This window comes from Phalacrocorax carbo, chromosome 5 (assembly GCF_963921805.1).
Source record: "Phalacrocorax carbo chromosome 5, bPhaCar2.1, whole genome shotgun sequence".
NCBI classification, from domain to species: domain Eukaryota; kingdom Metazoa; phylum Chordata; class Aves; order Suliformes; family Phalacrocoracidae; genus Phalacrocorax; species Phalacrocorax carbo.
In genome coordinates this window covers 2,832,683-2,854,848 of record NC_087517.1, presented here as the reverse complement: position 1 = coordinate 2,854,848, position 22,166 = coordinate 2,832,683, and the positions used below count along the sequence as shown (strand labels likewise).

The window sequence follows — 22,166 nt, the reverse complement described above, 5'->3', positions numbered from 1 at the left end:
ATCCCATGGAGATAAATGTGATCCGTTCACCATTTGGCTTCTTGAGAAGGTGGCAGCATCTTGAAGATGTATTGAATGTGCTACAGAAGCCCTGCCAGGAGACCACTTAAGACATTACACTTTTTGTTTGGCAAGATAAATTAGGATGGAGTCTGCTGTTAAAAATTGGAGGTTCAGCAAATTGATTTTTTTTTTTTCCTTTCCTTTGGGGACATCAGCCTGCCTTCAAACAGGGTAGCTCATTTTCCCGGTGGGACAGTTTCCAGAAGTATTTTAATCCATCTGATATTTTGTTATCAGCACTGATAAAGTAGCGGTATTGGATGTGAGCTCTGATACCAAGAGAATAAGTACTCCGTGCTCACATTAACTCCCTTTGAAGTCAGCAGTGGGCACTTCTGCTAGGTAAACAGAGTGAACCGCGTCCTTATTGTATCTGTACGTGCCTCTCCTACGCTGCTATCGGTGATGGGATTTTTCCAAATCCGGACCAACTTGAAGAAGTTGACAGGCGTACTTGCAGGCAGATATGTCTAAAGAGAACAGCCGTTGCTGTGTGCCTCTGAAAAACAGCAGAACCGGATTAATTGGCTCATGTTAATGGAATATTGTCTGTTCCTTTCAGCCACACCGTATCCTCATGGATTTAAGTGTTTCACCTGTGAAAAGGCAGCAGATAATTATGAATGCAACCGATGGGCTCCGGATGTCTATTGCCCAAGAGGTAACCAGCTGCATGCTAGCGTTTCACTTAAACCCACCTCACGAGAACCTCTCGCTGTCCCCGCAGTGGGGACAGCACTGAGCCCCCATTATTCCTTGCGTGTACTCGGATGCTGGTGGTTGCTGCTCCTGCTTGTAAGCCTCCTCAACAAGAAAGACGTGTAAGAGATATGACTAATCCTTTAAGCTTTTCTGTCTCTTTGTGGTGGATGAAATTTAGGACTTTCATCTACTCCCCGTGCTCCTCTGGCTCAGCTGGAAATTAAATCAGGCTGACATGTATTTAAGGGTTGGATTTCTCTTACTGGTGAGTACGGGCCCAGTTCTTGCTTTGTTTGCTTCCTTTCCCTATGGCACGAGCCCGCGCTTCAGGGCAGCCAAGGCTGCCTCTTTTTGGCTGGCATCAAGATATTTTCAGTATTTTGGGCTCATAACTCCCATCGGAGTCTGAAGTGGGGAACAGCTCAGAAAGGGCTTTGGGATACGGGCCCCCAAATATCAGATCCAGGTATCGGTGAGACCCTCAGATCTCCCCCTCCCTTACTGCTTCTCTTTTTGAGACACTCACATGCATTCAGATTGCTCGCAGCCCCTGCTGAAGCCCTGGACACGGGTTGGACGTGGGCCGTCTCCTCGCCAGTGGGGGAACCACGTGTGGGCAGGAGGCAGCCGGGGCCGCGCGGGCACAGGGATGCTGCCGGGTTTACCGCTTCCCTGGTGCTTTCCGTAGGCTCGGCAGTGCTGTCCAGCATCTATCCGGAATGCCTGCGGTCTGTTGTGGGACATTACAAATGCCCTTAGAAAATATTTACTTTGGAAAGACAAAAGACCATAACCTGCGCTGCAGGGACGAACCAGCTGTGTTTGCAGCCTGCGTCACAGCGCGTTATCTGCCTGAGAATTTATTTGCTTTGAGCTCAAATCAGCACAACGTCAACAACAACAAAAAGGAGATCAGGCTGGCTGGCATCAGATGAGACCAATATTCATGGATCCTCCCTGCTTCGACAGGAATAGGTGGTGTTTAAATGACCAAGGACAGCGTTACCCATAGATCGCTGTGCAAGGAGAGGCGCGCGACTCCGAGGTCTGCCTTCAGTAACAACCAGCAGAAATGACTTGACCCCCAAAAAATGCTAATCTGGAAAGAGAAGTTAGTACTTAATGGCTGTTTAGGGGAGGGGAAAACCATGCCTTGGTGCATCTGGAACTCACCGGCTGTGTTCTGCCTGACCGGAGCCGCTAGTTATGGTCACCAGCCCTCCTGCCTGCTGGTACAAATACCCACTGTGAAGTAAGGATGGGGTTTTAGCCTTGAGAAGGGGCTAGCTGGAGACCTGAGTCTATCTTTAATCTTTGGAATAGAGAACTTCTTAAAATGGAAGGATTCGATAAGGCTTTACTCGAGGCAGATCATGTCGGTGCCCAGACTGCCCCATCATCCCGTGCCCCGGGGCTGGAGCGCAGCTCTGCCTGCGCCATGGGCCCCCAGCCCCTCGCTGCCGGCTTTTGGGGGAGACCAGGGCTTGCACTGCTGAGTCAGCAGTCACTGTGTTTCAGACAACTGGGGAAAGGGGTTGGGTGCTATGGCTTAGGCGCTCTGTCCTTATGCTGTGCGGTGGAAGCAAAGCTGACAGTGTCATCGCCCTCCGCTCCGCAGAAATCAGACGTCGCTTCGGGATGCCTCATCGCTGATGGCTTTTGTTGGCGTCTCTTAGCTTTACATCCAATACACCTCCACATCAGAAAGCTTTTATTAAGCCAGCTTTTCTTCTTGGTTGCTTTAATTTTCAAATGTGACTTTGAGTTTGTGTAAGGAAGCCGCAGAAATGCAGCCTGAGGTTTGAGGTGTGGCTCCAGGCTTGCTCCGGGGTTATCTGCTCAGGTAATTACCTTATCTCTGGGAGCCAGAGGGGTATGCTTACGGCGTTGCCTCCCTCGCTGCAGGGATCTGAACCCTTGTTGGTTTGCTTGGGTTAAGTGGTGGGAGAAAAACGAGAAATCTCCATCCTGGTATTTGCTAGTTGTTTGGATTTTTTTTTTTTTTTCTTGAGGACAGAATGCTATTAAAACCAAGCAAACCAAAATATTTTCATTAACTATAATGTAGGAACTTAAAGGGAACCACATGAATCCCCATATTGAACAGAGACTAGAAAAAACATTTCCTAGAAGGCAGGCCTCCTGCTGTGCATTAACCTCGTTTTCTGTTATTTATTAGCTTCAGCTCAAGCAGAAACAGTGTTAGTGATCTAATTTGTATGGAAATACGGCACTCGAAATACTCCCAGTGCTCTATTTTTGGACGGCCCGTGGGAGGGCTGACGTCTCGATGATGGCCACCACCACCGTGGTGACGTTCCAGCTGTTGCAGGTGGCACCTGGCAGCGTTGTTAGAGGCTGTGGTTTGGGAAACGGGCTCTCAAAAGTCAATGTGTGACTCTGACTCTGGGCCCTTTGAAATACCAGGTTCAGTTTTTCCCTACCCACTCCTAGCAGGCCGAGCCTGGGGCTGCCTGTTGTACGTAGGTGTTTGGAGACACGTCGTAGCTTAAGCACGTCATTCAGCCTTTGCCAGACGGTTCCACCAGAGGAAGGAAAAATGCAAAAGAAGAGGTGATGGTGTCGTCTGTCGTGCCGGGGGTCAGTGCAAATCAACAGCCCTGAAAAATCCCCCACATAATCTGACACAGAGCAACAATCTCATTTTTAAATGCTTTTGTAATGGAACGTGTTGCTGGACAGCCTGGATATTACACCACGATCAGCCTAGCTTTCAAGTGCCTCTAAAGATGCTCTGCAACCGTGAAATTTAGGAAAGAAATCCATGGTTTTTTTGACACGATACCACCAAGACTCACCCTTGCCCTGTGGCCGTACAGCTGCCTGGCTTGGGCACCACCGTACTTACAAGCATCAACTTTCATGCCTTAATGTCTTATTTGAATCACTCTAGATTTCTCTGGTATTTTTTGTAACTTTTTTATAGTGTTGGGCATGTGTTCTTCATGGGCTCAGCTTGGAGCTCCTCCTCTACCCCTCTGGCTGGCGGCTCCCTACCTGCAGAGCGGTCCTTGTGGGTTAGACGTGGTGACGTTCCCCACCTGTGCGTCGCTCTGGGCTCTCCCAGTGCTCTCTGGCCCGAACCTTTTCATAGCGCCTGCCCTCATTATCTTTAGCCTGCTCTCGGAAGAGAGGCAGACCAGAATGCAGTGCAAAAGTTAATATTAATTTGAGCGAGTGGATTTTGTTGCTTATTGTGGACTTACTCGGTAGCTGCAGCCCTGCCTTGCAGGAGGCGATAGCCATCAGCGATGGCTGTGAGGACAGCATACTTGGTCCCTCTGTGCGGGGGAAAATACACGTCTCTAAGAGGATTGCGCAATATTTTCTACAAACACACTTGGAAGAAAGGACAACACAGCCCTGCAAGAGTTATGGGGTGCTAGAAGTTTTATTTGTTCCGTCTGGGACCTGTCAAGGGCGAGCTCCGCTGCACAGACAGAGCCATTGCAGGAGAAATAAAGCTCCAGGGATGCACGCCCGGATTTGCTGGGGAATGGCCCTTCCAGGCAAGGTCCCGGGAGAAGCTCGAAGCCGTCGTGCAGAGAGTGCTCCCCTTGGGGTGAGACTGGGAGCGTCGCCCCCTCGCCCAGGAGAGCCTGGAGGACGCGTGCTGCAGCCCTGGCCGGTTTGAAGGAAGACAGCACACGGAGCACCTCCAGCCTCGGGTGATGAGTCAAGTCTCTTTGCTGCGGATGTTGCACTTGAGTTAAGAGCAGGTCAAAGATATGACAGATGTCTGAGGGGTTTTATTGCCTAATGACTAACGTGCTTTGCTGGCAATCTCGCTCGGCTCTTGCTGAAATCTGAAACACGAGAAGTATGCAGGGCTTTCCCCATCGGACATGGGGGCTGAACAGGAATGTTCACTTTATATTAATTACACCCCTTTTCCCCCCCTCTGTGAAAGCAATGTTATTAATAATAAGGTTGATTAATAAGAAGCAAGGTATAATTTAGGGAAGAAATATATAATGGCATGTTTCCTGTGTTGAAAATCCGGTGTTTTCATCTTGGAGTGCTAGGAAGTGGAACAGCACCTTCAGCTTCCCTCTGATGACTAAAGCATGAAATAAACCCAAATTCCTCTATGCCTGAGGATAACCACAGCATTTGTCAGTCATCCTGCTTTGAATTTTCTGTGCGCCTTACAAGTGTCACCAGAGGAACTGCTCGAGGAGGAGGAGGGTCTCCCTTGGGAACGGGGGCGCGCGCAGGAGAAGCGTGCAGAAGGTGTGATGGGAATACTGGGCACAGTCCATTTCGAGGTGCCTCTTCCAAAGACTGGCAAACTTGAGAAATACGGAAATCCTCCCACCTGTTCTGTCGGTGTTTTGGCTTTGATGGATGATGAAACTGAGGGACAGAGCGGGGTGGGCTATGCAGGAGCCCTGGGAGAGCCGGGATCAGAGTGTGAGCGGTGAGGACAGCTTGCATGAGCTCTGAGGATGTAGGGAAAGGCATCTCCAGTGTGTAATGGGAAAAAATTAAACCTATACAAATGAAAGTTGGCTTCGGACATAAACAGGTATTGTTTACGACAAGACAATTCCTATAAAACTAACAGAGTGCAAGATTTGGGGTGTTTATCTGATGCTCCCTTCATAGCTTGACTAGCCACTGTATGTTTCGTTATCTGTAACACTGGAAATAAATCTCTGTGTTCCAGAGTGCTTTTAATCCAGGTTTGCACCAGAGTATTAAGAAACATCTATGTATTGCAATAAATACATCAAAACTCTTCTTTTTCTTTTTTTAAATCCCAAGATTTGGAAAAAAATCCAAGATTTCTTTCCTATTTCTTCCTCTTTGTAGATGAAACTTGAATTTGACCAGCAAACACATTTGTATGTCTTCGTAGGTACAAGATACTGCTTTAGCCAACACATGATGAAAGTCACTGGAGAAAGTGTATCTGTCACCAAACGCTGCGTACCGTTAGAGGACTGCCTGTCTACGGGATGCACCTATGTAAAGCATGAAGAATACAAGGTATAGGATAAAAATTGCCTTTTTCTCATAGGAAAACTGGGCAGAATCCTTCTGGCCTCCACCAGAAGTCTGACTGCTTCAGTGGGTAAATCAGCACTGTCAGAAATGAAATTTTTCTTAATGAGCTGCAGCTCGTTTCCATTTGTCACAGAAACAAAGGAATACCCTCTCCCAGAACAAAAGAACAATCTGTTTAGCTGTCCTGGCAGCAGCTCGGGGGAGCAAACCACTCCCTTGTGGCTGAGGAGTGCTTTGCCAGCAGTCCTGCTCCGTGTTTGGTGCCCTCTGCTCTGCGGCGGATGCTCGCCGACCCTCTCTCGGTTTTCTTCCTGAAACGGGTAGGGGGAAGCCCCGAAACCTTCCGAGCAGCTGCTTTATATGTGACTCAGTTACTTATTAACGATTTTTCTGAAGGTCAACAGTTGACCTGTTTGAACTTCTCCAACAGGTTAAAATGAAAGACCTTTCCGAGCTGCCAGACACGCTGAATCTCTGTTTTGCACGTCATTTTATGCTCTCTTGGCCTTGGGTGCGTTAGTCTTGTGGCTCTAAACCCCTGTGCCCTGGCAGGGTACTGCAACCGGCCCTTCCTAGCCCTGAGGCGGCAGCTAGTCCTTACGGGCTGACGCACTCCGTCACTCCAGTGCCTGAGTATTAGGTGATAGGCAACAACCCCTCCCCTGTATTAATAAATACTGATTTTGGGCTTTTTTGATTTCTGGCTTGTGAGCTCCGCTTTAGCCAAACAGCACTGGTTTTCCTCAGTTTACTTATTTGGGGTAGAAAAGGAAATAACCTCTTCAAAATGCCTGAGGATCCAAAGCTCCTCTTCGCCACTCCTGGAGGTATTTAAAAGACGTGTAGATGTGGCACTTGGGGACATGGTTCGGGAGGCCTGGGGGTGTTGGGTTGGGGGTTGGACTTGATGATCCTAGAGGTCTTTTCCAACCTTAACGATTCTATGATTCTATGAAAATGGAGGTGTCTTCCTTGCACCAGCCAACGTACTGTTCCTGTACGGGTGAAATTGTCCTCCGAGTAAATGGATTTAAAAAATAAAGGGGGAGGAGGAAAGAAGCAGGGGGAAAAAGGGGAAAAAACCATCAGACTAGCCCAGTGCTTTTTTTGCATCTATGATATTATTTCCCCTATATCTTTATTCAGTGGCAGGGGTATTTTTCAAATAACCAAGTTATAGCCTCGTTTCTTTCAGATCTGCACCTCCTGCTGCGAAGGAAGCATCTGCAACTTGCCACTACCCAGGAACACAACAGACGCCGTATTTACAACCCTCTCCCCCCTCAACAAAACACAGCGACTTTCACAGCCCGTCCTGCTGACAACGGCGTGTCTCTGGCTGGGGTTGATGTCACAGCACTGGGTGGCGATGCCACGCGGGGCGAGCCCGGACAGCTGAGCGGGGGCGAGAGCATCTGCGCAAACGGGCCACCTCTCCCCACGGAGCCTGCGCTTTGGAGTTGCCTTTGCAAGACTGATTTTCCTCCTGATTTCTTGGTAACGATGAGCTAGTGAGCCTGGGACGCAGGTGCATTTGAAGGGAGTAAAACCGTCACGGTTCTCTACTGTTTTCTGAAGAAACTTATGCGAAAATGTTCCCAGAGTCCATGGCTGGGACCGATGCCTATGGTCTTCTTAGTGTCCTTTCTCCATGAAGAAATGTTATTTAGAACTACGGTGTCACTGCCAGCTGCTAGTATCATCACTTACTCATTTAAAACTTCATTATAATTTGTCAGAGCACTAATGCCTGTGTCTCTTTAACCTGTTTTGAGAACATATGGTGAATAACATATAGTCAGTATGCCTTTGCAGTCTCCCCAGGCCTCCTGCTCCTCTCGGAGAGGGCAGGAGTTCGTAGCACGGCAGCAGTAGCTGGAAGGGATGAGGTCAAGGGAGCAGCAGCAGCTTGGCTCAGGCCAGCGCCACACACGGATGCTTCCTCCGAGGCTGTCCAGCAGCGGCATGAAGAGCCACCCCCCCCGTAACAACGCATGGTGGGATGCACAGAAAAATCACTTTGGTTTAGAAACCGAACCAGAAAAACTCTAAAAACCCTGTTGTTGAAGCATAATCAGAGGGGGGAGGTGGGTGTGCGCTCCTTGACCCTCTCGAGAGGAGGGAGGCGGATGGCGAGCTAGCGGGTGCCCAGGTGGAGGTGCTGGTGCCTACCGAGCCAGGTTTTGGGGGCTTTACCTGTGGTCATATTTTGGCACCCAGTCCTACAGCATGAGAAAGAGATGATCCTGAATAGCTTCTGTTATTTTATTTACTGCACTCCCACGACAGAGTATGGACTAATACTAGCTGCAGCTGTATTTTGGTGACTTGTGTTGCTTGGTTTGCTCGGATATCATGGATGCAATATTTATTTTTCTATGTTGAGTAGGGTCTAAAGTGTTTAAAAGATTCTTAATACTGCTATTGCCAAGGAAAATGGTTGTTTTGCAAGTGGGTAAATATATAAATTATCATAAATATATATAAAAATTATTTTGCATCACTGTTGAAAAAGAATTAGCTTTGTTTTGCAGGGTCAGTAATAAAATCAGGGTGTCCATGGACTTGTTTTAAAGTTAAACCAAACTTTATAATTAATTTTTTGTTTGTTTTTTAAAAAAACACACTATAGTAATAAATTGTTCTTTTATGAGTTAATTTTTGGCTAGTTGTGCCCCAAGGCAACTTCGGCTTTATCAAGTTAGGGTATGCTTATGCTCTGAGGTGCTCTTTTTGGTGAGTTACACAGCGAAAGGCAGATGAAGGAAGCCAATGCTGGAAGCCAAAGGCTCCGTAAACCCCTCCAGTGCTTTGAGAGGGCTCGTGGAAGGTACCAGCAAGCCCTCATCTAGCAGCATCTGTGTTGGATACCATGAATAGCTGGAAAACTGCAGCTCTGAGCACGCAAGGAGCGGTCTTGGGTTTTGTGGCCTTTGGAGTGAACTCCACTTGACTGGGGGAGTTTTATTGGAGGCAAAGGAGGATGAGAACTGTGAGCAGCACGCCTGATTTAGTTTCAGGTGACTGCTTGGGGAAGAAAAGCACGCTGGATGCCTCAGTGTGGTTTGCTGAGTGACCTTTTTTTTTTAAAATGTATATATACTTCAGTGTGAAAACTGAATTTTGATCACTGGTTCTTTCCTTTTTCTAACTTTTTATATAAAACTAACTTTTCTTTGAGGACAGGCTAGCTGACCTCACAGACAAACCTTGCATTTTGATGTCCTGTGACTTGCTCGCAGATCGCTAGTGGTAAGAGGGTAGTTGCAACCTGCGGTTTTATGCAAGGTGGACGTGTCTCTGGAGGTCCTGAGAAAAATCCACCCTGCAGTCTTTATAAAGCCTGTTGCCCTCCTCTGCAAGCTTTCTCGAGCAGAGGAAGCCCAGTGCTGACTCACAGGCGCTTTCTCTGTAGGGGCTGGGGGAGAATGAGGTGGAGGGTTTTACTTCTCTGATGGCAACTTAAATATTTATTATTATTATCCTGCAAAAAAAAAAAGGGAGCGTGAAGCACTTCGGCTGCTCTCCTGGAGCAGGGGTTAAACATTGGCCGAGCGTTTCGGCAGCGCTGTTGTGTAGGCGCAGGGCCAGATCCAGGACATGTGCTTTGAGAACGTGTGCCGGAACGCCAGCAGGTGGAAGCATGGGAATCTGGGAATACGCGGGAACATCTCGCTTATCCGCTCAATTGCGGTGGGCTGGAGGCTCAGGCCCTGTTGCACGTGGCCAGCAGGAGCACCTTGTGGGGAGCTCCCTGCCATCTTGGGTGGCGGCAGCTGAGCTGGATTTATATTGGATTTATATTTTCATTTTGGGCCTTGCTAAACACAGGCATTTAGGAGTCAGGCACTAAGATACCTAGCCAACAGCAAGGAGCAGACATTACCTCCTGACCTGAGCTGACTGCCTTGGTCAACAGCTTGCAGTCAGGTTTCTGGCTGTGTCTTCTGGCTTCTCTGTGTCATCCCCCCGCTATTTTCCATATATTTTGCAGTTTCATTGTTATTTAACAGAACTCACCGAGCCTAACCTGTGGTACGCTAACTCTGAGCTAGATACATATAACTGCGTGGGCTGAGCTGCAGGAAGGGCCGGATTTCTTTGTAAGATGTTGGCCTTTTGGGACCGCTCCCACCACGTGAAAGGTGCGGTGCCTGCAGTGAGACGGCACGGGCTCCCGCGCTAGCTGGCTCGTCGTGTGCACTGACACGCAGGATCGTCGTACTGTGTGTAGGGACACCTCAGGCAGACCAGAGACTTTTTTTGGGGTGCCTGGGAGTGATCTCTACCCACAAAGACTGGGATGCCACTGATCAACTTTAGTTATGGGTGTTGTAGAGGTATTAAACCGAGCCAGTTACTTCTACTCCCTTTATAGTCAGTGGGGGAAAAAGTGGTACTTCAGGGGCTGATTCATTGCATGCTAAGGCAGATGGTTGAATTTGTTAATTGTGGATGTGCCTAGTAAAAGTAGCTTGGAAATAAATACTATAGCCCACCTAGAATATCCCGTTGCCAGCCACGCAGTTATGCCAAGACCAGTGCTTTGCAAATACCTGAGCAGGAGCCACTCCGAAGCCCATCACCAGCTTTGCTGTGACCGTGATGCTGCTGTAGATGGACAAAGTGCTGGTTCCTGTGCTACGCCGGTCCCTCTCCCCCACTGCTGTGCCACAGTTGTGGCCTTCAAAAGGGACCTGAACACGGTCCAACTGGGCTGCTACCTCCGGCTGCGGTACAAGGATTATGGACATTGAGCATAAAGAGCAAGTTAAGGTGGCTGAGAGCAAGCGGGGGACCCACGCAGGATCCTCCCTGTACCAGCAGGTCACCGTGCCCTCTCTGCCCCTGGAGTTGTTGGGGTTTTTTTTAAAAGCACATGAACGCTAAGCTGCACCATATTTATATATGTGATATTCCTTTTAAATATAATCTAATTTTTTAACTATTGTAAATGCTGTACATTTGTATAAATAAATGCTTTAAATATTCAGATGATGTGTGAGGTGTCTGATAACGATGTACAATTGCTATCAGCAGCCCTGTTCTTTGGTGTGGTGCCACCCCCTGTTCTGAGACACTGCTGTCTGCTCCCCTGGCCCCTTTGCCTTTCCCTGATGTCCTGCTAGCAAAAAAACACACACCAAAAAAAACCAAACAACCCAAAGCCCTGTGTTTAGAGCATTTTGTTTTAACTCCCCCTGTCGCTAATGAACCTTCCCCATGGTTTCCTCCTACTGCGCTCCCATAGTTATTTGTTACAAATTGTTTTGTCTTGGGCATTTAATAAAATGTCTGCGGAGGTTCCTGTTTAGTTTGTGACCCCTGGATCTTCCTTTCCCTCACCTGCTCTGGGAAAGCTTTATGTTTTCCGTAACTGTGCTGCCACTCTAATTTAGTCCCAGCACATTCTGGAGGTTTTCATGCAGTTATTTCTAATTTCCTCTCCTGAAAGCAACACTTACATGGATGTAAACAATGTCGTGTAGCTAACGAAAGGTTTTGGACAAAGTTATTTATGGATAACGTGAAGAAGGTAAGACTCAATATTTAAAAAAAACAAAAAAGAATTATAGAGAGAGATACCTAAGTTAAAACTGTAGAAGTACATCGCTGTAGCGTGGGATATTCCCTCATGCTATGCGTACAGAAGTGAATGTACTTGTTTTACCCGAGTTCATATAAAGGCCTTCCAGCTCAGCGACCGCTTCAGCAGTGGGAAAGGCTGAACCGAGGCTCTCCTGGCTGCAGAAAGTGAAGACACAGCAAAGGCAAAAAAGTTAATAAACCAACGTTTGCAAGTGTATAATAACAACAAACAGTGTTGACTGGCGAGCACGCTGTGCAATTAATGCTACGTGCCTAAAGCATCAGGAGGAGCCTTTAAGGGGGGAGTTAGCGTCAAGATGTCAACAGTCCTCTCTTAGTAATGAAAAAAAAAATCTGATGGTACCTTAAATGGGATGGTCATGAACAGGTTGCAAAATAGTCGTGCGAACTTCTCAGTAGGATATTATTTTCTTTTTCAGATGGAGAATAATGGTATTGCTCAACCCCCACAGCAACACTTTGTAAGAAAAGGCACCCAAAGGGCGCTCTCGGAGCCCCTGGTGCCGTAGGGCCCGGTCCCAGAGGCAGGATTTGCTGCCAGCACTGGTGGCTTCACCTGTCAGCAGCTGGACACAGGCAAGGGCAGCTGGTGGCAGCCCACAGCATTTCTGCACTGCCCCAATTCCCACATCTTTTAAGTTGAATAAATCCAATTTGCAGTAGCACAGTTAACCACAGTACGTTGCCTTACAGCTCCTGCATTTCCCCCAGTCCTAAAACTCGTTTCTGTCTGATGGTTCAGCATTTGGTGCAGCTTTTGCTTACAAGCACGCCTTGAGGGAAGAGAGTTGGTTATCCCGTTTCAAGAGCTGCCTGAGGAAACACCGGGCCCTGCTCAGGGTCAGGGTCAGGGAAACACCCGGGGTACGCAGCCTTGCAGCGCTTCTCTAGCGCATTGCTTGAATTACTGATTTTCTGCATTACAGCATGGTGAGCTGAAGGCAGATGTTAATTAACAAAAGCTTTGCTTTCATTTCTGTAAAGTAGTTGATTTAATTGTCAGTAAAGACAATTCTTCTTGACTGTGTAGCTCTTTTCCTCCCCTTAACCACCACCAGACAGAGCCTTCGCCCGCTTTCCTGGCCCAGTCATCAGGGAGCCCAGCATCGCTTTCAGCAGCTCGGTTTATGCAAAGTCCACCCAACACCGAAACAGCCAAAGCGATGCTGAACCTCCCATTTGCAGCAGCTGCAATTCCTAACAAACACTTTGAGACCCAGAACCTCTTCTCCAATGCCAGCCAAAGTCCCACAAAAACCAGTTTGGACTAACTGGCAGGGCAAAGCTCTCGAGAGGATTTTTAACCCCCTAAAGAGGCTCAAGCCACCAGCAAAGGTTATGCCCCAAGAGTCTCACTAACGCCTGGAGGTTCCCATATATGCCCCATCAAGGCTGCATCACGACTTGCTCCTTCCACCAAGAGACTGCCAACAAGTTGAACTCTGAGTCTGATGACGTGTATCACCACACATACCATGTAGCTACTGGGAAAGGAAATGGAAAACACACTTAACTTACGCTTGCCATTTATTCCCTAATATACATATTTTAAGTCTCATGATCTAAAGGTGCAATGCCCAAGGTGGCATCAATTCAGAATTAAAAAAAAACCAAGATGGGAACCAACCACCTGAATCACAGCCCTTGTGCATCCCCCAGCATTACAATTCCAGATTCATGTCAAAATGAGCTTCCAGTTTTTGCTGCATCTTGCTCATACATGGTTTACGACGCCAACCCCATTACATAGAATCATTAAACACCTCTAGGATCATCGAGGCCAACCCCCAACCCAACACCCCCAGGCCTCCCAAACCATGTTCCCCAAGTGCCACCTCTACATGTTTTTTGAACTCCCCCAGAGATGGTGACTCCCCCCCCTCTCTGGGCAGCCTGTGCCAGGGCCTGACCGCTCTTGCAGTGAAGGCATTTTCTTTTTCCACCATTATTTTCATCATTTGATTGGTTCTTGTATCAATTTCCCTTTGCTCATCGCTGGGTGGGATTCCCCTTGATATTAATCCCAAAGTCCTCTCAGATTCCTCCTTAGCCACCCATCAGCCACCCACCTCCCACACTGATATAACAACTTCAATCCTTTAGCATTGACATTATATATTTAAAAGCATTTCCAATATATCTGAACTTATATGTTTTAAGATGTCATCAGATTTTAGACATGTTACATGTACACATTTCATTATCCAGTACTCAGACCTAAAAGTCTTAGACTAAAAATTGCAGGATATCTTCAACATGATGGAGTCTACCTACAATAAATGCAAACAAATCCAACATAGGGCTGACGAAACGGGGGGGGGGGGGGGGGGCGGGAAAGGAAGTGTACCAAGCTGTGGAAAAAGAAAAAACACCCAAACCCCTCCCAAAGTAAGTTTTCATACAGTGAGAGAAGCAATCTGAAAGAGCCAGCGCTCCACTAGTCTCCAATATAAAATTCAGATAGGTTTTGGTTATGCTATAGGTGTTCCTATCAAGCTCTACTGAAGACAGGCTGAACTTCAACTTGTCAGTTCACGTGTGTTAGAAATTGCTAACCCCACCCACCTACACAAAAAGCATTGATTTGGTTTGGTGGCAAGGGGCTGCCAGCCAAGTCCTTTCTGCTGCTGGGTGCCAGAAGGAGAGTATTTTAAGTAGGTAATTATTTTAAGGGGGTAACTGGCTCAGGTTTTTCCTTTAAAAATGTAAGTAACCCTCCTGCTGCGAAGTTGTGTGCCATGCCATGATCTATCTGGACAGCCAAATAAAAAGCTGCACCTATAGCCCATGGCAGGTGTCACAGGGACCAGAAAAAGGCAGGGTTGGTCCTGCTGACCCTGTAGCTGACCACCCGGGATGGGTATTTCTCACCGCTCACACCCAACTGATGTCTTATCAACCTAAGCACAAGGCAGGGTGCAACATGCGCCCATACATGGCTTTTTCACAATCAAAATGATCGGTTGTCACCTGAAAACATCCCACTAGCCAAAATGTTGAGTTTTCTCCAACTCAACATCAGCTCAAAATTAGCTACTCCAACTAGCTAGTTTCCCAATGTTTTCTAGCAGTCATCATTTAGTCACTATGGGATAGCTCTGTGTCTCTTTTAGAGCCAAACCCTTCCCCAAAGTCCAGCCCTCAGACTATATTTGCTTTTCTTAAAGCTTTTCCAATCTGCCAGATGCAGCAGTTTTAGCAGTAGAGATTACTTTCTCAGTGAAGCATAACACCCAGCTGCATGAAATTTCAGTCTCATAAATCCTGTTAGGCTTCCCCTGTCAGACTCCGCACCGATGAGACCTTTGTGTTTGTGCAGCTCCTGAAACAGCAGCCTGAGCCTTACTGAAAAAAAATTAAAGCAAGAATTGCCATTGCCAAGGTGGAGGGCTACTATTTTAAAGGCACCGCAGCAGCCCGTGGGAGATAAAAGCCACAGTCAGATCTCAACTGTTACTTAGTCCCAGCTTTTATGTGTGTTTCAGGTTTGGGTGCCGGGCTCAAAGCTCCACCACCAGCCTTTGGCTTTAGTCCAGGTAAGACCACAGTTTCTTTCCTTAATGAATGACGGCAGGATACTTGTCAAGAGGAAAAAAACCCCAGCTATTTCTTATCCTCACTGCGGACGTTAGTGTGCAGCAGATAACCTCATTCATTACCCTAGACATTTGGGAACAATAAGGCTGGTCAATGATTTTTCAGCTGAATTTTCATCGGGATGCTTTCACAGGTTTTTGGAAACAATTTCCTTTCGGTGGGTAGGCAGGAGCAGGGATGGAGAGGGTTAATTTTATTGCCAGTTAGCTCATTGACATTTCAGTGTCTTTTCAGACTCCCAGATTTCCAAGCCAGCCTGGCAGGGAGCAGGGGTTGGACCCTCACAGCCTCCCAAGGCCCCCTCCATCGCCAGATATTCTGTGAGCCTGCAGCAATTCTCCAGCATCAAACCCAGCAGAAAACCCAAACAATGACAAAAGGCTGGCAGAGGGAGGAGATATTCTACAATAGCCCATGTGGCATGCCAGTTAACCTGAGCTATTAGGTTTGTTTGTGAAAATGTTTGTGAAAAACCCTCCTTTATAAAAGATTCCTATGTTCAAAGACAGATTTGCAGTCTCTGACTCTTGTGGATACATGTAAAACCTCAACTTGTGCATGAGCCTGGCAGGCACGCTACTATCCATCCATTTATAAGTACCACTCATTTATATACAGCATATGCCGTGCGTCTATGGATAGACATCTCTTCAGAAAAATGGGGACAGGGCATGCGATGGAGGAGGAGTTGGTCACGGACCTTTGCTGAATGTGCACAGCCTGTAGGGAAAGGCTATGGTCCATGCTGTAGTACCTACTAAATAGTTTTCCAAACAGGGCAACCAACTGCATAGCTTGTGAGCATTGAGGATTTAGTTAAAAAAAACAAACCACAATACAAAAAAACTAAAAAGCAAAAAAAGAAACCAAACAAAAAAGCCCAAAGAAAGAAAGAAAAAAAACCCCAACCTGGCAAAAACAATAGGAGCTGTGTGGCTCTCACGGCTTCAAGGAGATGAGCTGGAAGAGCCTTGGAGGGCTGCAAAGCTCAAACCCCACGCGCCGGTGGGCCAGCCCTGCACGTGTCCCTGTTTCTGTGGAAGATTTGGGTCACTAAATGGGACACGTCCCCTTGGGAAGGGACAAGATGCTGGAAGAGAGTCCCGCCTGCACAAGCAGTGCTCCGCTGTGCGGTTTTGGGAAGGACATGGTCACGTTTTGTGTTGATGGTGGGGATTAGAGGAGCACCAGGAGGAGGAGGGGCAGGAACCGGGGGGTTCCATCACCCAACTCTGGGCACGACCAAGAGGATGTCAGCTAGTAGGGAAATCCCCAGAGCTGAAAGTCATGAGATGCTCTGGATGACTTTCATAAATAACAGGATGGAGTTAAATACCTGGGTTTCCTTTGGTTCCTACTCTGAATCCTGCCTGTAAGAATTACTCACGTTATCGTCTACACTTCTGTCTCCAAATCCCAAACTTTTCTGATCTCTCTCTCCCAGACTCCAAAGTACCAAATCAGCAATGACCCTGCCCTCTCCCCTCACACATTCATTTTCTTTTCCATACCTCTACACAAATACGCTTTGTTCCTGCGCTTCTAGGGCTTCTCATCTTATTTATCACCAACCTCTATTTTTCAATATTCTTGAAATTTTATGTACTTTTGGATTTAAAACTCGCTTGCCACACAACACTCCCCCTTAGAGGGAGCAAAGATCACAGCACAAAATGAAAAGAGAAATATATCTAACTCCTGCAAGTAAACAAAGCAGTCCTGGAAAATACCTAAATAACCACGTTTATCTTGAGCTCAGCAGCTCCACTCCACTGTTTAAGTTCTACTCAAATTAGTAAATTAATTGGTTCAAGATTTTTCAACCTGAGGTTCTCCTGAGCTAAGACACCACTGTGGTGTGGCTCTGAGGCTGCGCAGCAGCCACGTGGTCTCTGCAGCAAAGTCAGCCCTTGGGAAACCCCAGCTGGTACAAAACCACCCAAGTATTTTAGCAACACTTGAGCTCACTGAATGTCTTGAGGCTTTTTCTCCTGTCACCACATCAGCTTCTCAGCAAAGACTGCATCAGATGTCAGGCTTGGGTCTCCTTCCTCAAACTGCCACTCAGAGGGAGAGCGGGAGGCTTGCAGCTGTCTGCAGGAATCCATGCAACCACCCTGGGCAGCCCTTCTCCCGAGCCCTGTCCTCCCCCCAGGCCAGCACAAGCCCAGATAAAGCCCCTCCAGAACCTGTAGGACACTTACAGGGTCTTCACTGCCCCAAGTACTCCTACAGCAATTTAAATTATTTTCACAGTATTCAGAGCTGAAAGACCAAGAGCATCTCATAGACATGACTTACCCACATCAAGGCAATAAAACACTGACCAAATGCTCTCCGAAAGGGACAGGATTAGCTCAGCAAAAGAGGCCTTACTGCAGGGCTGTGCTGCAGGAGGACGAGCAGAGCAGGGCAGGGCTGGGGGGGGGGACGGGACACCAGCTGCAGGGCATTGAGCCCCAATTACACACCTGCTGAAAGCCTCCCTCCCCGTAACCAGCAGGTAACAGGGCGGGGGATTCTATTTAACCAGAAAATGGGGTTGGCTTGGTGTCTTGCAGCAAATCCAGCTTTGCTGTGCTGCTGCTAGAATTTGCTATTTTAAGAGTTTTTGCGTTTGAGTACCGTTTAGGATGTGATCATGAGCAAGCGATTCAGCCACGTGTTGGTGTACACACCCAAAGGTTCAACCCTGCACTTTAACAGGGCACAGAAAACCCTCACACAACAAAAATAAACTTTACAGCTCTAAAACAGACCTAACAAGTACGTATCATCAACACTGCATGCATCCCCTGGCGAAGATCTGCTCCTGACAAAGGCGGCTGTCAGATGCCGTTATTCTCCTGGAAACAAAGAGAATTATAACAGAGCAGGATCCTATGAAAAAGCCAACACATAACTTATTCTTGCAGCTGATACAAGATGCCATTGTTGTCATCAAGCAGCTGCTGCTAGCCTCGGGTGCGTGTGTGCATATGGGCATGTAGCTCCTGGACAACTTCCAGATTTAGGGAAAAGTTCCCCTATGCAAGTGTCAGCCTGCACGAAAACTTAAGAGCACAAAAGGCTCCAACTGACCTGCTTGGAACAGCAAACAGAAAGCACACACGGCAATGCTTAACCCTCCGGGATGCACTGGAGTATGGCAAGCTGTACCTTTATTTGGTGGAAATTAGAGCAGGTCTGCTGCTTTCAGTGAAATAATTTAAAACAGCTGACCAGCTGCCCCCAAAAGTTTTAAAAAACCCAAACCAAAACAACAGACTAGGGCATATCAGTGGCAGGAGTTAGTGCTCAGGTGTAGCCGAGGTCTTGATTGCTGATGGAAGTTCTTTGGCCAAGGGATTTCATAGCAGGGTCAAAACTTTGGTACTTTACCACTCTAGTTGCAATTAAAATTAGTTAGCCCTGCTGAAGTTATACTTCTAGAGGAAAGGTAATCACTTCAAATAAACTGCAGGAATTCTACTCTATATTAGTATCTTATCTGTAATTAGTTTCCTCTGCTGGAAATTCGGACTAACCTTAGTGCTCGTTCCTGACAGTAATTGCACAGAGGTTACCTCTCTGGCCCAACCATCACGTCCCCTTTCACAGCACGCCTAGCTATAAGCAGTACCTTCCCATCCGATGCTTTTTCAAGCTAAAAAAAAACCCCCAAACCCCACAGAATTGCATCCAATTAGAACAACGACATACAATGAAGTGCTAAAGCAATACAGCCACCACGTGAGTATATGCTAGTGAGGGTTCCCCTCGCCTGTCAGGACACACAGGCCAGGCCTGGAGCAGCAGCACTATTACATTCTGCCTCCTCTTCCTTAGGAAATAATTCACCGCTCCATTATTTTGCATTACAGTCCCAGTGTTAGCCTGAGTTAATAACTAACCAAAGCTCTGTGGTACCAGGAGGATGCCTCGGCTTCAACAGGAGCTGGCAAGCTCAAGAGTACCGGCAGTGTTTGTGCTCAGGATCTGCTCAGCAAGGCTTTGTCACGAGCCAGGAAAGCTTTGGAGGCCAAGCTATAATAATGCAACTTCTCAAGCTCTGGGTTATCTCTATGGGTTTCCTAGTGGCTCCTAACAAACCAGCGTAAAATTCTGCTGTTTGAAAGGGAAGCTTCAAGCAGCGTGTTTTCCTGACCATGACTTTTATGTGCAGAGGGGCGGCTCAAGTAAAAGAATAAATATCGATTCATATGTGGTAAAAACAGCTATTCCGAGAGAACATCAGTGACCGTGTAGGGATTTTGGCTTTGTGTAAGAATTGAAAAAAAAAACCACAAATGTTTGACAACTTTGTGTGAAATTGTCCTATTTTGCTAGATGAATGAATACACAAAAATATCCATACATGGGATATTTTGTTTCGGATCAAGAGAGGTATTTCAGCCCTTGATTATCCACTCACCAGTTAATTTACACAGATCTGGGCCATTCTCCTTCATCAGCCTGCCTTCCCCACCTCTGCCACGATGCTAACATGGAATCATAAAGGTTGGAAAACACCTCTAGGATCATCAAGCCCAGCTGCCAACCCAACACCCCCCAGGCCTCCTAAACCATGCGCTGAAGTGCCGCAGGGCACGCCACAGTGTAACAGGGCTTCTCTGCCATCCATGTGCTACCAAATGCGAGAGTTACCAGTGTCCACCAAGTATTAGCTCGAGAGCAAGGGAAGGAATTCATTTAATATACGTGGTCACACGGGCAACTTTTAAGTGGTGACGCTGCGGTTTAATAAGTTACCTGGTTTCTAAAGTACGTGATTTCAGAAATATGTATGTTGTGTATCTCGTAACACAACATAATAACAATAACCCCATCTATCCGACATTTTAGACCACACATCCACAACCAATTCCACGCGTTTTCGATCAGCAGCTGTCACATTTCTTTCCGACCAGCAGGCAAACTGCACAGCGAGCTGCTCTGCTGCTGGCTAAGGGTGCAGCGGACGGGGGAAAAGAGAGCATAACAAGTGTGCTCTGATGTGCTGGATCATCCAGATCCTATTGCTACTTCGTACTTATTTCAAGTTATTTGAGCAACACCATCAACATAGGCTGGGTACAAGGAGTTCTCGCAAATTCATGTCTTTTTCCACCATATACCCAGATTTCTGCAATTAGTGTAGCCTGACTGAGCAGCAGCTTTTAGAGTAAGACAAGCTCACAGACCAGGTTTTACGTATGTTACCGTGACAAAGTAGCTGATGTCCTGCGGCCTCACCTTTCTGGATCAGCTACCTGGAGCTGTCAGTTACAGCTGCGCTTTCCTGCAGGTTTATGAACCGCAGTATCTCTTGCTGAATGACACCGCAATTAGCCAGAAAGGGCAACGAGCCTGGAGCCAAGACGGCAGTCAAAGCAGAGGGGCCCTCGTCCCCAAGAGATCCCTTTGACCCTCTGGGTTATTTTGACAGCTTTTTTTCCAGCCAGGTGGCTGCTAGTGGAAGGAGAATAGAGTTCTTCACTGTTTATGCTCTTATAAATGGGAGCTGTTCAATCACCTGGCTTATCTTCCTGCTCTCTCTAAATGCATGCGCAGCAAACATCAGTTTGAATGACGATTTTAAGGCTGCTGAGTAAAAAAGAAGCAACTCTTAATAAAAAGGGGCTTTAAAAGGACTGGGCATGAGGCAAGTCATACAATTATTTCACTACTCCATTTCAGCTCTACATCACCAACAGTGTTTCTACTCCCTCCACAGGACAGCCTGTAGAGTGTTAACGTTTAACTCGGTGACCCAGAGAAACCCTAGTTTACCTGCGTTCTTACAAGTTAAGCACAGCTGAATATAAAGCCAAATTCTAAAGCCCGCACTGTTACATGAGGATGTGTCATGAATAAATCAATGAAGTCACTGAACCGAACCAAAGCAGTTGATTTCAAATAGACTCCTCCAAACACAATCCTCGGGCTGTTAAAATAATGTGCTGTGTCGTACCCACCACAAAATCCACACAACTCCTAAAATTAGCTCGTACTGTCCCACAGCTTAAACATGAACGCCGATGGCACTGAAAACCGTGTAAGCTTTCCGCTTACCGCAAGCAGGAATGTTTTTATACTTGCTACTTTGAGGTTTCTACCAGAAAAAGCTGCCCCTGAGTCTATACTTCAGGAACCTTCAGGTGGAAAGAGAAAGATCCCTATCACCGCATCAAAGATCTCGAGATACTTATTTCCCTGTCCTGATTTGACCAACAATGCAACTTCTTCCTCTTCACTGAGCTCAGACATGCGGTGAGGGCTTTCCCCAGGACAGGAAAACATCTCTTTCCAGCTGGGAACCAGCCTCTGCTCTGTGTATTTATCCCTATAAAATGTTTAAGCCTGGTTTCAAATTTATTTTTCTAACTTATTAAAATCCTGTTACTACTACTGGCCTTCGCAGTGATGGCACCAGCTGTTTAGGGGAACTACGGCAGTGTAGAACTTCACTGGGATCACAGCAGTACTAAGATATTTTAGGAGATAGAGACAACTGTGATTTTTCTCCTCACCTTTACTAAGAATTCTGTGAAAGGCATTTAGCTCAGCTCCTCGTACCTTAGGGCACCTACGTGACACCTATAACATTTCTTTAGCCTTCTGACCACTACAGCTAACCTCTAGACTTGCAGCATTTTAAGTATATTCTCCATGTTTACTAACGTGCTTGCACCTGTAACTACACAGAGCACTGCTCTTGTGATGCTCAGCATCACCACTTTAAATAAGTTTTCATGGGATTTATTGCAAAAAATTCTCACGTATTTGGTAATGAATTAATAACATCCAGAAATTAACAGCCTCTCCAAATTAAGAAAAATCGTACTTCCCACAGAGCAGTAGCCTTTGCTAAGGAGTCAGATGCGACCTTACATACAATAGCTCTTCTCACGTGTTTGCTTCTTTACCCTAGAAAGGAATTCATTTTCTAACACAAAGTTGTTTTGGTTTTTATTACCAGAAGTACAGTATTCAAGAACTTTTATTTCAGAGCAGCGAGTTAATCGATACAGAGTATAGCTCTTCTGATGCGAGGGAAATAGAACTGGAACAGCCTCTTTTGAGAATCAATACGTATGAGAAAATACATAGAAAAATACCAGGAAATCATACTCCTCCGCTCAATTGCGGGCATGAAACATTAAGGGTGGGAAAGTCAAGGC

General features: G+C 46.8%; 1 protein-coding gene and 1 long non-coding RNA gene across 7 annotated transcripts in view; one reads left to right on the top strand and one right to left on the bottom strand.

Moving 5' to 3' along the window:
• LYPD6 (LY6/PLAUR domain containing 6) overlaps positions 1 to 8,449 on the top strand; it is a 67,733-nt gene extending 59,284 nt beyond the window's left edge. For all 6 annotated transcript variants that reach the window (XM_064450988.1, XM_064450990.1, XM_064450989.1 and 3 more), the window contains 3 exons: positions 626 to 724; positions 5,648 to 5,778; positions 6,992 to 8,449. In XM_064450988.1, the coding sequence (XP_064307058.1) occupies positions 626 to 724; positions 5,648 to 5,778; positions 6,992 to 7,195 (434 nt within the window). In that variant the 3' untranslated portion in view covers positions 7,196 to 8,449. The remainder of the gene's footprint in view (positions 1 to 625; positions 725 to 5,647; positions 5,779 to 6,991) is intronic.
• A 154-nt stretch (positions 8,450 to 8,603) lies between these two features.
• On the bottom strand, positions 8,604 to 12,913 carry LOC135313337 (uncharacterized). Its single transcript, XR_010372959.1, has 3 exons — positions 12,767 to 12,913; positions 11,383 to 11,541; positions 8,604 to 10,526 (listed from the first exon to the last, which is right to left on the bottom strand). It is a non-coding gene; the product is annotated as an uncharacterized LOC135313337 (long non-coding RNA).
• Positions 12,914 to 22,166: the final 9,253 nt, after the last annotated feature.